The sequence below is a fragment of the Ruditapes philippinarum genome, unplaced genomic scaffold (assembly GCF_026571515.1).
Source record: "Ruditapes philippinarum isolate M1 unplaced genomic scaffold, ASM2657151v2 ctg265_1_1_1_1, whole genome shotgun sequence".
NCBI lineage: Eukaryota > Metazoa > Mollusca > Bivalvia > Venerida > Veneridae > Ruditapes > Ruditapes philippinarum.
In genome coordinates this window covers 14,845-30,639 of record NW_026855197.1, presented here as the reverse complement: position 1 = coordinate 30,639, position 15,795 = coordinate 14,845, and the positions used below count along the sequence as shown (strand labels likewise).

The window sequence follows — 15,795 nt, the reverse complement described above, 5'->3', positions numbered from 1 at the left end:
AGAGCATGTGAAACAATTTCTAGAAAACTTTTACCATGTTTCTTTAAATCATGATAGGGTCGGGCCTGGGTTATACGCCAATTTCAACACTTCTTTGTTGAAAGCCGGAAGGTCGGTTAAACTATCTGACTTTCATGGGTAAATAACCAGAAGAGTAATGACCAATTTCTACTTAGCTACGGTACTAACATTTTTGACAGACAAATGACCGTAAAACTCAATGTCCGAGATCAATTGTTGTCTGTGGAACAAGAGACGCCTGGACTTCACATCCGACACTCCCCGTAAAGTGCTGAGTTTGCAGGCATCAAATAATGATCATGAGTCTGGATTAAAAGAAGAGCCGATTGAACCGGGTGATGCTCCCCGACTAGGTTTTGGACACACGCCAGGTGACTATATGCTCCCCTGAAATTTTTCGGGGAGCATAAAAATGGCTCTGTCTAGATGTCGATTTTTATATAAAAAACTCTTTATGTCAGAAACCACAATGCAAGACCATTTGGTTGGAAGAAGTGTCTTATGTTCTTCTTTGATTGTTCAAATAATTGCCCCACTGGTAAAAGGTGACCTAGAATTTAAGACCTCGAAACCTTGCTTTTGAAGCTAACAAAATTTGGATAACAGACACAATATGACATGCCAGCTGACCCTAATCTGTTCTAGCGATCTCTGTATTTTGATTGTAAAATTTCAGATGCAAAATTAAACACGGAGATCAGTAAAAAGTGATCTAGAATTTTACAAGCTACAATCAAAAAGTTTGAAGTCAACAATAAATTCGATTGTCATTAAAATTTGATATTGGTTGACCTAGACTTTGAACCAGTTTTAGCTACAAAGTCTTAAATATTTACCCTATGTACAGTTTCAAACATTTGATAATGTTTATATTAATTTCTACCTAAAGACTGCCTTTTACTTATTATTATCACCATTAATTATCTTTTCCAAACATAACAACATGCACATTTGACATGACCTTTTCTATGTATAGCAGTTTGAAAAAAGCATGATGCAAATTCTTGAAATAAATTTCAAAATTCGGTTGTTATCTGTGTTGATTATTTGCTAGAATTAAATGTGACTTCTTTTAAAGGGATACTCAGGCAAATTAATGACAAAAATATTAAAATGATCTTATGTACTCAAATCAAGCTAAAACGACATTTTCTTAAATCTCAGCATGAATTTCTGTATAGATTCTTTATATTTTGGGTTTAAAGCATAAAAATATCTAAATATGTTGAACAAAATTTAGACGCCGACAGAATCGCCAAGTAGTTTAAAAACAAGTTATGTTGCTTGAAAAAACCATGGAAGTTACAATAACAGATATTGTTGATATTATATGATTGAAACAAGTCTAATCAATTCATTAGACATGTTCATAAACGTTTCAGAGTTCACTGTGACAACTTTTGTAAACTTTTAACGCTCTAACCTGACCCACGCGGGTTAGGTTAGTAAACCGACATTTTATTCTTTATAAGAAGAAATGTTTTGCTCCTATGACTGCCTAGTGTATTTATTTTGAGGACATTTTAAGAATAATGAATGAAAAAATTTAAAACGAAGAAATTTTGCCTGTGTCTCCCTTTAATGTTACATTTTTTTTCAATTTGTTACCATGGCATTGTGCACATATTATTAATCCATTAGTTTGAGTCATTCTTATCAAAATGCTTAAAATGCTAAAAGTTGAAAGAGTCATACGTTTCAGGTGTGTCTTACATTTTACCTCTCCGTTGCCATGGCAACAGAACATGTTGAATATTGATAAACAAAATATCAGTCTAAGTTTCTTAATTACTTATAACTTTAGGTACATGCCGAAATGCAATACATGTTGACTATTCATAGTTTTAATTATCATAACAAACCAGTTAACAAAATACCGAGACTTAATTTTCGTTACCCCACCCACTTTAAGAATATCAGAATCCACATTCTTTTACAATAAAGATAAAAAATAAGAGTGATATTAGTATGATATTGTTCAAGTCTTCGTAGTATATGGTAAAAATATTCATTTACACTGCTATGCCTTAGCTGGTAGGGAAAAATGTCAGCCCAATATCAATTTTTGATAATTTTTTCATGCATTTTTTAGCAAATTTGTCTATAAAATTCAGAGAAAATGAAAAAAAAATGAAAATGCCTCCATTTTCATATTGTTCCAATAGGATGTGAAGTTCTTACATCATTTATACTAAAATAAATACAAAAAATAACTAATTTTATCAGATAAAATGCGTATTAGCCATTTTTCAATAATTTGGCGGCCATCTTGGTGGCCATCTTGGATTTCTCAAAACGTACCATGATTTGACATGTCTACCCAAAATTTTTGTAAACTTCAAACATTTAGCTTTACATTGATATAACATTTATCTATGGACCTTTTTTGCACACAAAAGGTCCCCAGGGACTGTACTAACAGGCTCTTTCAAACCGTGCCTGCAACATTCTTTTGCCGTTTTTGACATTCTTTGGGAATTTCGTTGTCTTATTAAGAAACTTCATAAAATAGACATTCAGTTTATAAGAGGCATATTTGACAGATATACATTTCAACAAGTGAAAAAAAACGGGAGTAGGCTAATGAAAACAAAGAAAGATATATTGTGTCATAATTTATTACGTACAAGTATATTATTACTATAAATCATATGAGCACTAAAAATCTGTCTCTTTTTTAACACAAGTTTACACAGGGAAAAAATATAAAAAATTATATACTCAGGGGTGCACAAATGAAATATCTGACTAGTTTAGCAGACTTTTCATTAAATACACGCTAATATATATGATACATGAATACAAAATAAAACAAGATTAATTTTCATTAACAGAATTTCTGGAATAAAAGACTTCCTGAAAACATATCGTGTTGCATAAGCAAAGTTTCCTGTTTATGTGTCTGTTTATCCTGTTCTAGACATGATCAACATTTTACGATTATTTAACTAGTTCACCTTTTCTAAAATACACTTTTTTTAAGTGAATAAGTAAAAAAAGTTTTTAAAATCCTAAAATGTTAACTATATATAAGGTTTACAAATTCGTGCCTTGAAATGATGCACGGATTTTTCGTCCCCCGATAGGCATTGGTGGTCTATAGTTGTCAACAATACATTCTCCTTCACATTCAGTAAAAAGAAGACTTCTTAGAGCTTGTAACTGAAAAAATTATATCTTAAACAATTTTGAAAATATTTCTATTTGTATTTGTTCTGTACAATGAGGGGATCAGAGTTTTCATGTTTTTATAACACTCGCGATTCATTTTCTCTTAATTTTATGTTAGCGGAAATAATTCAAATTATTACATTAGGGTTTGGGTTTAACTTTAAGCGGCATTTTTATGTTCAAATACCCACAACGTTATAATCGCATCTTTTTTTAATGTAAAATGTATACAAACATATAGTTTTAATAATGTATGCCGTGTTTTCAGTGTTAAACTAGATTGATCACGACGGTAGAACCACAAATCAAATAATTAATTAATTGGTGATTCGGGACAATACTAGCTTGGTTGATTTATTTACCTGATTCGGTGAATACTGTACTGGCTGTCTCAGAACAATCCATTGGACACTTTCGTAGCAAGGGGGCGTGGTTAACGAACCATGGTAGGTCCAAAACTCTTTAGTATTTTCTGACAAATAAATGGTTTAATACCATAAGGTTTGATAAACACAAATACAATGCTTATACATCGATTAAATTCAAAATATATTAGAGAAATTCGTGAAATGTATATAAGCAATATAATAAATATATATTAATATAATCACGAGTCTACGATATAGAAACAAACGAAATAATTATAACGTACTACTTATGTTTAGAAAGAACACATGTTTCCTAGGAAAGTCCAGCAACAACTATTCACAGAAACTAGGAAAAAGTGTAACTTAATTAAACGGTGTGCAAACTATACATACCTGGTAATAAAACTTTCGGATTAAATGATTTCAAAACTTGACAAGTTTGGCCACTCTTCTTTACGTTTCTTATGGTATCTACCATGTCCTTAAAGCCTGTATTTTCTGCTCCAGACTTGAAATGATAAAACAACATAAAGTTATATAACAAATGAATACAGTTGTTACATGAAATGTGAGTGATAACATAGATACTGCAACAGATGCGAAGCCAGAGTTTATACAAATGGCGGTCACAAACTTTATGGAATAGGGGAGGTCAAAAGTCAATGTTTAAAATGATTTTCACACAAAAATACATAAGCTTATATTAAGGCCTTGGTATGATATTATATGTCAAATCAAGGAGTGGGGCAGGGAAGTATAGTCGTGCGTGCTATTTAAAACATACGTAAACGAAAGTCTTTTTTCCAGAATATATAATGACGAGGAAATTTTACTTTATAGTCTAATTCTGATATTGTTTGTTAAGAATGATACATGTGTTAATATGCAGACATAGAAACTGTTTGCTACCTGGATCATAATGCCTAGTACAGCCAAACCGTCCGGCTGGTTGACAGCCTCGTTAAAGTTGGAATATTTGGTCGAGTTCCAATGTACAAGATGAAGCTGTTAAACCAAAAATACTGAACGTTAATCATGGATTCATTTAAAATGAAAAGAGAAGAAAATGATAACCACTTTTAGAAATACTTTTTAATACACAGTCAGTTTTAGATATTATAGATAATATTCAAGCGAGTTATGACAGTTAATGACACAGAGTAATAAGATAACTAATACAAAATGTCTCATCTTATACGTATATTTATTATACTGTAGTAGTACTGATGTTGCTATATTTTCCTTCTGATTATGTAATTAAAAATAGTTATGAAAGTTAAGAAATAGTAAAATACCTCAGCGGCGTATGACTGCCCATCAATCATATGTTCAGATCCATGATCATCATTAGAACCCCAGTGTAAGTGAAATTGCTCCAGTCTAAATACATCGGTTAACGGTCCATCTTTCAGTTCTGTATATTTATAATATATGTAATCAACAACGAGAATAAAATATTACCGGTAAAAAGAAGGATAATAACTAAATCATCGTTGCTGCCGCTTGCAATGTTATAATAAATAAATACAATGTAATATTATAGCGGAGTCCTGAGGCGTATGCTTTTCGCCGTATTAGTGCACGCAAAACCTATGGTGTGCAAACACAGAATAGATCTCTACTTTGGTAATTCAGAAGAATTCCTAAAGTGTGTGACAGAGGCCCGCTTTATCGTTCAGTATCTACATTTGGTATTATTTTACCCAGTGAGCCACATACTGAATGAGCGGTGAAAATACTTCTTGTTGGACCCGTGACATTTTTGTTTATTTTAGGACCGCTGAGCTTAGGATAGTATAGGTAAAGAAAAAACATTTATGCAAGGTATAATGTAACGTACTAACAACTTTATGAATATATGTCCTTATTGTTGATACCCACCAGAGGTTTTACTAATGTTCACTTTAAAACTTGATCCTGTATTGCACGCTGTGAAGCTATCCTCTTCCGAATAATTGATTGTAAGAGGCTTGGTTGCTAGATCGCTATCATATATTGTTTCACCAGTATGTATATCAATGGGAGACTGGTCATGACCGGCTGCATCCGGGTAGTTCACTGCCCATGTATGTGGACCTAGTCAAAGACGCAAAAACGACAATGACAAAGCTGTATGCTGGGGAGGTAGAACGAACAATCTATACTTGTAAACAATTTATAGTGAACAACTTTTTTGAAAAAAAAAATATGAACAATTTACAGTTAACAACGCTCATTGTTGTGAACAAATTATAACAATATTTCTCTTTATGAACAATGCATAATGAACAAGGTTTTCTGTAATATAAAAAACTTACACAATGAACAATGTTTCTAATTGTGAACAATTTATAATGAACAATGTTTCTAATCATGAACAATTTATAATGAACAATGTTTCTAATCATGGACAATTTATAATGAACAATGTTTCTAATTATGAACAATTTATAATGAACAATGTTTCTAATTAAAAACAGATTTTAAAAAACAAAGTTTATATTTATGAAGCATTTATGGATGAAATAGATGAATAAGGTTAATGAACAATTTATAATGAAGAAGGTTTTTCTTAATCGGGAATTAAAAAAAAAGTTTCTATTAATGGGGGACATATATGAGCAATGGTTCTGTTTAAAGGCTCACTAAGTCTCAAAAACGGTAATAATTTTGTTCAATGTACGTTATGTGATATATAATGTGAGGACTGAAGAAGAATGGAAAAGATTCTATGGGGAAAGAAATAATGCTGTGTTAAAGTAACAATTTAGGTAAAATGTACTAAAAACAGACTTATGTGCGCGTTTCGCACCACTAAATTAAAATGACATGTTGATAATCAAAATTAGTCATTTAATCACCATTGTTTAATTTATATAAAACATTAACTTTCGAGGAAAACATAATGGAAAAAAATGACATTGAATTATCTTTCCTAATAATCTTACTGTTACATAACAGGGTCAATATCGGAAATAAAACACTATTTCACAATTAATATCCACGTGTGTAATGTACATATTTATAGTTTTAGTTATCAAAAGAAGAAATTTGTGATATATATACCGTTAGAGTAAGAGTATCCCCAAGACATGGTTTCTTTCTTTTTCTCTTTATCTTTTTGTTGGTTTTCGACCTTTGAGTTGACTTCAACAACTGTCTTGTAGACCCGGTTATTAGTTTTCTCTTCTGAAAATAAGAACATTGATAAATTATTTTACTTGTTGTTTAGCATTTGTCTGTAGTTTCTTTTGGGTGTTTGTTTAAGTGTGTTTGCTTGACAATAAAAAATGGAAGTTTTACTATATGTTCACGAGTTGATGATGTTTCAACGCAGTCTTCAAACACATAAACAATTATTAAAATTTTATAAGAGAACACGCCATGTGTCCGAAATGTTTTATATTGAAATCATTTTCTAACTTGCAATTATTCTACGATCGATTTTTTTGTCAACAATAATTATTATATTTAACAATATATATGCACCGTTTAAATAAAAACAGACATATATATTCTAGCATTTGCGCCTTAATTTATACACATATATATGGTTTGCTTTTGAAATATTTCATTATCCAAACATAAGAATATCATTCATAAAAATACAGTTCTATTTACCTTTGTCAGACACATACAGGACACGAGCGCCTGTCCGGAGCAATTCCTGCTTTACTAAGCCCATTTTATTTCTACAATTTTTTCATCAACTTAAAGTCTTATATGAAACATTCCTTTCCTTTTTGCTTGATGCATTAGCAACATGATTGGTTGTTTAAATTGCTGTTTAAACACATAAACACCTCATCTATAACAATTACTTGTGTTAAATTACTTGTTAAACATTTGTCTTTACAAAACTTATGATCATAGACTGCTAAAAATAATGTATAAGTCTTCAGGCTGATTCAGTCTTAATTCAATCTTCTTAAGAGATTAATTATTATTAACCAGCGAAGTTTAAGCAGTTAAGGCAGTTTTAAACATTTACAAACGAGACATTACAATCAGGCGAATCACTTGCGTATAAATACATTAATTTACTCAGAAATAATTAATTTTGGGAATGCATTCAATGTGTCGCATTAAAATATTATAAATAGTCTCATATCGAGCAAATGTGCTTTTCTGTAAAGATATTTTATCACCGTATGATTTTTTTTCAAAAAGAGGCTTGTTTCCCTTTTATCTTTTACTCAGTGTCTATATATGATTGTTTACATAAGTATATAATTATATCTTTAATATATGCCTATTTACTCTTAAAGAATTCTACACACCGTTGAGACACGGACGACTTGATGACAAAATGTAGCATTTCATTCGTAAATGCTTCATGTGTATGTATGATAAAAAAAATTAAAAAAAAAAAAAAAAAAAAAAAAAAAAAAAAAAAAAAAAAACAAACAAACAAGAAATTATATGAATTTAACAGCCCACTTCTTTCAGCACTTTGATTAACATTGTACCGACACAATTAAAAAGTTCAGTTAAGAATAATATGTCATCATTTTTAAATAATTTTGATAAATAAATAAATAAAGTTTTGAAATCACATTTTCCTGTAGGTCAGGTTAAATAATATTTTCGCCGATTGATTAAAAAAAAACTCACCGTATAAATCCGTGCATGTTTCTGGTTTTTTACCCATTATGGAAGAATTGTTTTTTCTCCTTTTGTTTGTTTCAATATGATATTTATTTGTGTTACCGTAACGTAACTATGGCAAGAGTCATGGTTTTCAAGCATTTATGTAGCCGACACGGAAATGTTTTTAAGTGCAAAAAAACGCATTTGTCCCAGTGTGCATTTATCATTTAACGAGTCATTAAAACAAAAATAGAAAGAAACTTCTTTGTTTACAGATATAAATAGTTCAACTTACACATAAGCCGTCAATAATGTATGCATTACATTTAGCTAGTCGGTTAAGACGGACACATGATATATGAAGTTATCAAAAACGGACATAAAATATAGCAGCTAATTAACAGATTGTATAATAACATGCATGGTAATGGAAATGTCTCATTTGTTATGCGATAACCTACCATTATTTGGTGCACTGACCCAGTCACCTGTATTATTTGTCCTTATACTGTCTAATCACCATGGCATGATGGTCAACGCATTTTTCATTTATAAACGTTATCATTTGTCGCATAGAACATCAACCATGTAGTGAAATAAATGATTCTATCTTACTTATTTATCTTTACCTTATTTACATAAAGATTTATATTGCTGTGGTAATCATTCACCGTCTGTTCATACATTTGTATTAATTTTTTATTACAATAACGTCAACGAATTATAACACGTTACGGTATGTAAGACAAATAATGACAAATTGCCTTTTTAATTAATAGCTTGTTGATTTATACGTTTGCCATTGAAAAAGAATATATCACCATGCACACTATACATCAATATTATCGTTTCCTTATGCAAACCAAGAGGGAATTGGTATTGGTTGTAATAGACGTTGCAGGATTTGTATGAGTAGCTTGTCCGGCTAGATTACAGTCTGGTCAGTGGTTCTACTCGGGCGCCCGCGTGCGCCTGAAATAATGCAGAGAGGAGCATCTGAGATATTTCTACACCAGAAAGCTGGAAAGTTGCCATATGACCTTGACAGTGTCAACGTGACTTAAATACCAACCAAAAAAGTAAGACTAGCGGTACCATGATATGATAGCAACATTTTTTTTTGTAAAAACACTTTCAACAAATTTTTAACTGATCACGCCAATTGATGCACTGTTCTTGGAAGTCTTATTTTCAGATATTAGCTAAATTGTTGAGTATAAATCTGTCTTATCCGTATATCAAAAGCAGATCACAAAATACCAAAAAGAAAATTTCCCATGTTATTTTACAAGTTATTTTACATTTTATTTCACAAGGTCATGCAATTTGTCGCTGTTAAGTTGAATTTAATAGTAACAAATTTCAAATGATTGGCTTTTATAATGGTGATTGACCAGTAATTGATAATGAAAAATGATTATGATACTATATAAAAACTAATTTATAAAAAAGATGTCCCATTCTTTTTAAGGAGTTAGCGTTGCCGAAACATTCTGAACAGTATTTTTAGAAATTCTGTTGGTCATGTGGATTATTGAATATTGTTCCATGGTAAAATATGAAACTGAACTTAACTATGGCAAAATGTCGTTATTTTCATATTTATGTGAACACTAAGATGGACATAACGTCACTTTGATCAAAGCCAAATAGATAACAACTAAATGCAACCCCCTGTTATATTCCCCTGTTCTATGTATATATGTAATTCTGTAAGTGTAAGATTTGTAAATGTTTCATAGAAAGCCTCGGGATGTGTTTAATAATATGTAAGATACCTACCCTGTCATGTAAAAGTTTTTATAGAGCGATATATTATGTAACAGTGATTCGTGTATGAACTGTGCTTAAGACAATATAGTGTCTCTCATTGTGCATGCATGCCTGCCTGCTAACTATAGCACACAGGCAAATAACGATTTGAGAACATGATCAAAAAAGATTTAAAGCTGTTTTGATGAGGGAGAAATGAAAAGACAAGAATAAATTATCATTTCTTTACTGTTGACAGTGTACCCACTGGCTTTTATGTTGGTAAATTATGCCTTTGTTTCATAATTAAAATAGTTACATTAACATGTCGCGAATATATTTAAAATTTACATGACATAAAAATGAACGCGCCCTTCAGCAATTTATATCTTATATTCTCAGTAAAATAAAATATCGAGCTTGTATAAGTTATCTATTTTTTTGCAAATATTTTTTTAAGAATATGAAAATGTATTTAGAGTTATCTTCCTTTAATTTTGGAAAATAATCAAATTCAAGGGCAGATAACTCAAAAATGAGAATTAAAAAAAAAAATTACTGACAATTATCATCATTTCTGCAAACGTGTTCTTCTGGATATCGTAAAATCGTCAGTTTAAATTACCGCAACTTAAAGAAAATAATTCAGCCTAATATCATAGTTTAAAAAAATAAGGATATGCGGTAAAATGATAAATTATGTGACGTCTGACAAGTTTTCCGTGTTATCTAATAGTGAATATATTAATTACAACTAAAACATACGCAAGTGCATGTTGTGGCATTTATAAATAAAACGTGTATGTTCATACATGAAAGTGGTTCGCTAGACGTCACGTAATAATTCCTAAAGGCCAATTAAGCTTCAAAATACTTAGGTTTTTTTAAGCGTTTCATTTTTTGTGTCCTGTTACTGCTCATTGGCAATTATAAATGCTTTGTCTTCTCCTATATAATCTTAACTGTACGTTAAAGGCACATAAATTAAGCCTCGGAAAAGAATTTTATATTGCAGGATAGACAAACCTGTGGTGTAGTGTTGTATTATGTTGTAAACCCGGATTTAAATAGTGTAAGACACTTTTTACTTGAAGAAAATAGCGCTAAATGTGGAACATTTTATGATAAAAGTAGCAAAAAGTGAACAAAGTGGTATTTTGACTTCTAAACAAACTTTTCAATCATTATAACGGTAGTCTTTGTCTAAGCGTAATCTAATTGTAACTTTTACAGTTGTGACTCTTCTTAAGTGTTCATTAAACTGCCGGAAAAATGCTCAATCGAAAGATGACATTTACTTCTTTATTTTGATTTTTGTATGTAAAAACTATGAAATATGGTTTTTAAGCTGAATAAAATCCTAGCTGATATTTAAGAACGATTCAACTGTTTTCCTATTGTCCTACAGCGATTTTTTTTCTAAACGAGTTGTTTACTTTGTTTAGATGGATTTAACTTTGAAATCTAGACATTGATATTAATCTTATACCATTAACTTAAAAAACTATTAAACAACATATTGCGTGATACTTTTACGTATTTAGGTAAACGCCGATTAAAAACAAGTTTCAAGTTGAAGTGGGTTTAATTTACGTCCATCAAAATACGTTTTTGATGAAACAGTTTGGTGATTTGGTGATTTTTATCAGACAATTCAACAGTCATCTTCTTTACAGTTTAACATGAATGATATCATGATAAAATAACTCAATAAAACATGAATGTTTTTAATGTTGAAAATAGATAACATGCCGTACCTTCATTGCCAGTACGGCCGTGAACCTGTTATGTCTAAAATGAACTTGTCGAGCTTCTATTTTCGGAGCTGTCCATTGTTAATTTTTGGTATAACAAGATGGACGATTAAGGTTGATCAGCCAACAGTAAATCAGAGCCAATTCAGACTGTCAGAGATTAAGAAACATACTTTCATTTCCTGTTCCAGCATATTAAAGGTTAATTAAAGCATATCTAAACTATCGTATACATATAATTGAGACACTTGTCTACGTTATTTAAAGGGACTCCACTGACGTTCTTTATGACATGATGGGACTGGAAATAGTTTTTTTTTAGATTTATGCTCCATTTGATGTGGGTCTAGATTAGAAACTTGTGTGCACAATTTCGGATCATTTGCTCACTTTGTTCTTACAGCATCATTCTAAATGTGAAAAAATGACCCCTTAATTTAAAAACGTTGCAACGCTTTTCTCTAAAATTGGGCAAAGAGTAGCATAAAATAAGTTTTTCAATTTTTTTCTTTATTTTCATACAGGATTATATTTTCTAACTTTCTTAGGCATATCCTTTAGGTTTAATTGTCAATTTACATTTTTAGGCTTTTGGACCTCCGTAGAGTTCCTTTAAGTGACGTAAAAGTTAAATGTCCGGTTTGAAATATTCAGTTAGCTGACCTCTGACATCAAAACTGTTGAAATCTATTGAAAACAAACAAGAGGTTATAATCAGACAACCGTATACATCGCAAGTCTGTGGGAATAGTTTATTGCTGTCGTTATTTTAAAACTGATTATTGTGCTTTTAAAAAAATGTCATAAATTATGTCTTTAAATAAATATAGAAAACTAATATCTTATTTCTGATATTAATATTTTTCCACCATTATTTTACAAGTTCCTATTTATATAATTATCAGGAAATAGAATGATCCCAGGATAAACAAAGTAAAGTTATAATACAATGATAGGGTCATAATCATATAAGTAATAATTGTAAAAAAAATCTTAAAGAAAATGTAGGCTATATAATTATATATCCGAGAACCTTCTGATACATTACTTAAAAATGAATATAAACGATCAACATTAAAGTTGTTTAATGACATAACTATTTGTAAAACTCTTAAATCTTAAGAAGAAAAACAAATTAGATACCTTTATAAATTTATTTTACAAAGTCCTCCCGTTAGATAACAAATCCTCTGTTTTAACTTCGTTAAATGTTTAAAGAGAATTTGTACTGAGCCTAACAGATCAACAGTTGAAGAAATAATGAAATAGTCTGCGCAATCAAACGGATTTTACACCACGTGAGCGTCCCTCAACTGTAATATCCTGATGCGGCTCACTTATTTGTAAAACCAGAGAGGGACTATTATAACCACAGAAGGAAATAAAACACTGCATTTTTATCATTCTAATCACTATTGAAATTAAATAATAAATTAAAAATGACAGGCATATAAAAAATAAAAAATAAGAAAGTAAACCCTTACACTTTTGCAATGACATGAAAATTTCATTATTTTCTGAAACCTTACCGATCTCTATATAAAATATATCATATACATGTATGTACATTGTATATTCGTACATGTACAATGTATTACAATAATGTTATTATTGTTCTAGAATTGTGCGTGTCTTTACATAAATCCAAAATCTATAAATATATTTTTCCAAGACCTCCTTATGTTAAAGGGACTCTACTGAGGTTTTGTTTTTGACTTGGTGGGACTGGATGTATTCCCAAAGATTCGTGTACCTATTAATGAAGGTCTGGGCCAATAACTTGTGTGCAAATTTTCGTGTCATTCTCTTCTATATTTCGCCATAATAAGCATAATATTGTTCAAAATGACCCAAAATTGAAAAGCGTTGTAACGCATTACACTCAATCCGGCTAAGAATTGCACAAAATATCGAATTTTCAATTAAGTTTTGAGTATATTTTCTTGTTTGCCATAGCAGAGTTTTCCATTTTTCAGTGCTTCACTCGATATTTGTAAGTGTTTGAAATTTGATGTACCTCAGTGGAGTTCCTATAAACCGCCATAAATACCCTCATACGCAAATACTGTTAACCGATGTCACATTGTCGTTCGATTCAAATCGAAGGATTGGCTTATAAGCCAAGCGACAGGGAGACATCGCAACAACGCGTCTCACGTCAACGCGCCGTTTGGCGTGCCGCGCTAGAGACAGGGCGACAAGACGACAGTGCGACAATGAGCCATCCGCCGTTTGGCGCTTTGTCGTGTTGTCGCTAGCGCCAACTAGACGCACAAAAGCGTACCAAATCAGCCACCATATTTACCCGCTCTCTTAAGCTAAATATCGAGCGTTAATAAAAAGGTCATAATTATTTTTACGTTAAACAGCAGAGTTAGATCAAAATTCACAGCGTTCATTAACCATCTCTTTGTCGGCTTGGTAGAGTCTGTATGAACGTCAAAAAAGGCAAATGTAAGGTATCAAAAGATTTCTTTTGCAAGGATAAGTTTAAAATTTTATATTTATTGAAATTTAACAATGAATTCAATACATTTAGGACATCTCATCAGCAAACGTGCGTGTTTGTAATGCACCGGGGTAATTCGAGATGAGGTCATGGAATGCAGTATATGATAGGAATGCAATATCCTATGCTTCGTTCAGTTTTGAAACTTTCATTAAACAGTATGGATTTATAAACGGATTTGCTTATTCCTAAGTAAATGATTTAAGAAAATATACTTTTGTGTTTAACTGTTGGACCAGTTTGTCACTATGATTAAGAGAAGATTTCCGCCAAATGTGTTCAAACATTTTGTCCAATGGTGACTAGACTTTGTTTCCATGTTTAAACTAAATTGTAACAATAAGATACTGTTGGTCTGTTACTACTGCTGTTACTCTTTTGCATTTTACTGACAATTTATGTCCCTGTTGTCAATATATTATAAATCTTGGGACCTAAATTGTTTTATTATTAGAAAAATTTAATGCATCGTGTAACATAAATTGATGCGTTCCATATCGGTTAAAGTTTATTTGTGCGTGTTTACAACATTAAATTGGTCAGCATTGTGTTAAGAACAAATGTGAAAAATCGAAGTAGGACATTATATAGTCTTACTTTAAAAAAAAACGAGTAAAGGTATAAATTAATCCAGGCAAAAATACAACTTGTCATTAAATTTTGTTAAGCGTGGTAAATCCCATTCGTAATATACATCACTACAGTATATTAAACTAATTACAATGTACTTCTTAATTTACACGTAATAAACAGGCTTTTGATGAAAGTATTTTCTATGTTATACATTTATGAATTAGGGCAAACTTACAAAGTCTACGAGATTTTACAATGTTTGAGAAAACTTACATTTTTTAAAGTATACCTAACAAACGATGTGGCGTCCTTTTGTCCCAAGGCGCATGTTGAAATATTTTCATAAATGAAGCTAACCACAATGAAAGGACGCTAGAAATTTGCATTTTATCATTTTGTAGTCAGTTTTATCCTGTTTATCAACGTAAAGGTTTAATCAACGGCACTGTATAATCAGTAAATGATCCGGAAACGTTCATTTGGAATGAACATATCGGTATTTTAGTGGCATTGCTATAGATTTACCTTAGATTTGTGTTAATAAAATAGTCACCATCGTTACCATCATAGTCTTCGATGTAGCAAATTGAAGATTTAGTTGCAGTAGAAGAAGCAGAAACATTAGTTGTGGCCAAAATAAGTTCATAACAAATCTTCCAATAAATGTACCATGTAAAGCACGTCCATCATTCAGACTACTGTAATAACAAAGGTAACAGAAGCTACTGTAATAACAAAAATAACAGAGGCTGCTGTATAACAAAGCTAACAGAGGCTGCTCTAATAATAGAGGCTACTTTAATTACGAATGTAACAGAGGCTACTGTAATAACGAATGTAACAGAGGCTACTTTAATAACGAATGTAACAGAGGCTACTGTAATAACAAAGATAACTGAAGCTAGTGTAATAACAAAGACAAACAGAGGCTACTGAAATAACAAAAAAAAACATAGGCTACTGTGATAACAAAGATAATAGAGACTACTGTAATAACAAAGATAACAGAGGCTACTGTAATAACAGATATAACAGAGGCTACTGTATTAACAAATAAACAGAGGCTATTGTTATAACA

At 31.1% G+C, this 15,795-nt stretch overlaps 1 protein-coding gene across 3 annotated transcripts; it reads right to left on the bottom strand.

The window, feature by feature from the left end:
• Positions 1-2,629: 2,629 nt before the first annotated feature.
• On the bottom strand, positions 2,630-12,922 carry LOC132742422 (carbonic anhydrase 13-like). 3 transcript variants are annotated; one of them, XM_060730845.1, is made up of 8 exons: positions 12,779-12,922; positions 6,606-6,728; positions 5,442-5,636; positions 4,856-4,974; positions 4,470-4,565; positions 3,954-4,068; positions 3,555-3,664; positions 2,630-3,183 (listed from the first exon to the last, which is right to left on the bottom strand). In XM_060730845.1, the coding sequence occupies exons 2-8, from the start codon at positions 6,631-6,633 to the stop codon at positions 3,058-3,060; spliced, it is 789 nt and encodes a 262-aa protein (XP_060586828.1). In that variant the 5' UTR covers positions 6,634-6,728; positions 12,779-12,922; the 3' UTR covers positions 2,630-3,057. The 3 variants fall into 3 exon arrangements, with proteins under 3 accessions (XP_060586828.1, XP_060586826.1, XP_060586825.1); XM_060730843.1 differs by lacking the exon at positions 12,779-12,922 and adding an exon at positions 8,154-8,454; XM_060730842.1 differs by lacking the exon at positions 12,779-12,922 and adding an exon at positions 7,161-7,446.
• Between the last annotated feature and the right edge of the window lie 2,873 nt (positions 12,923-15,795).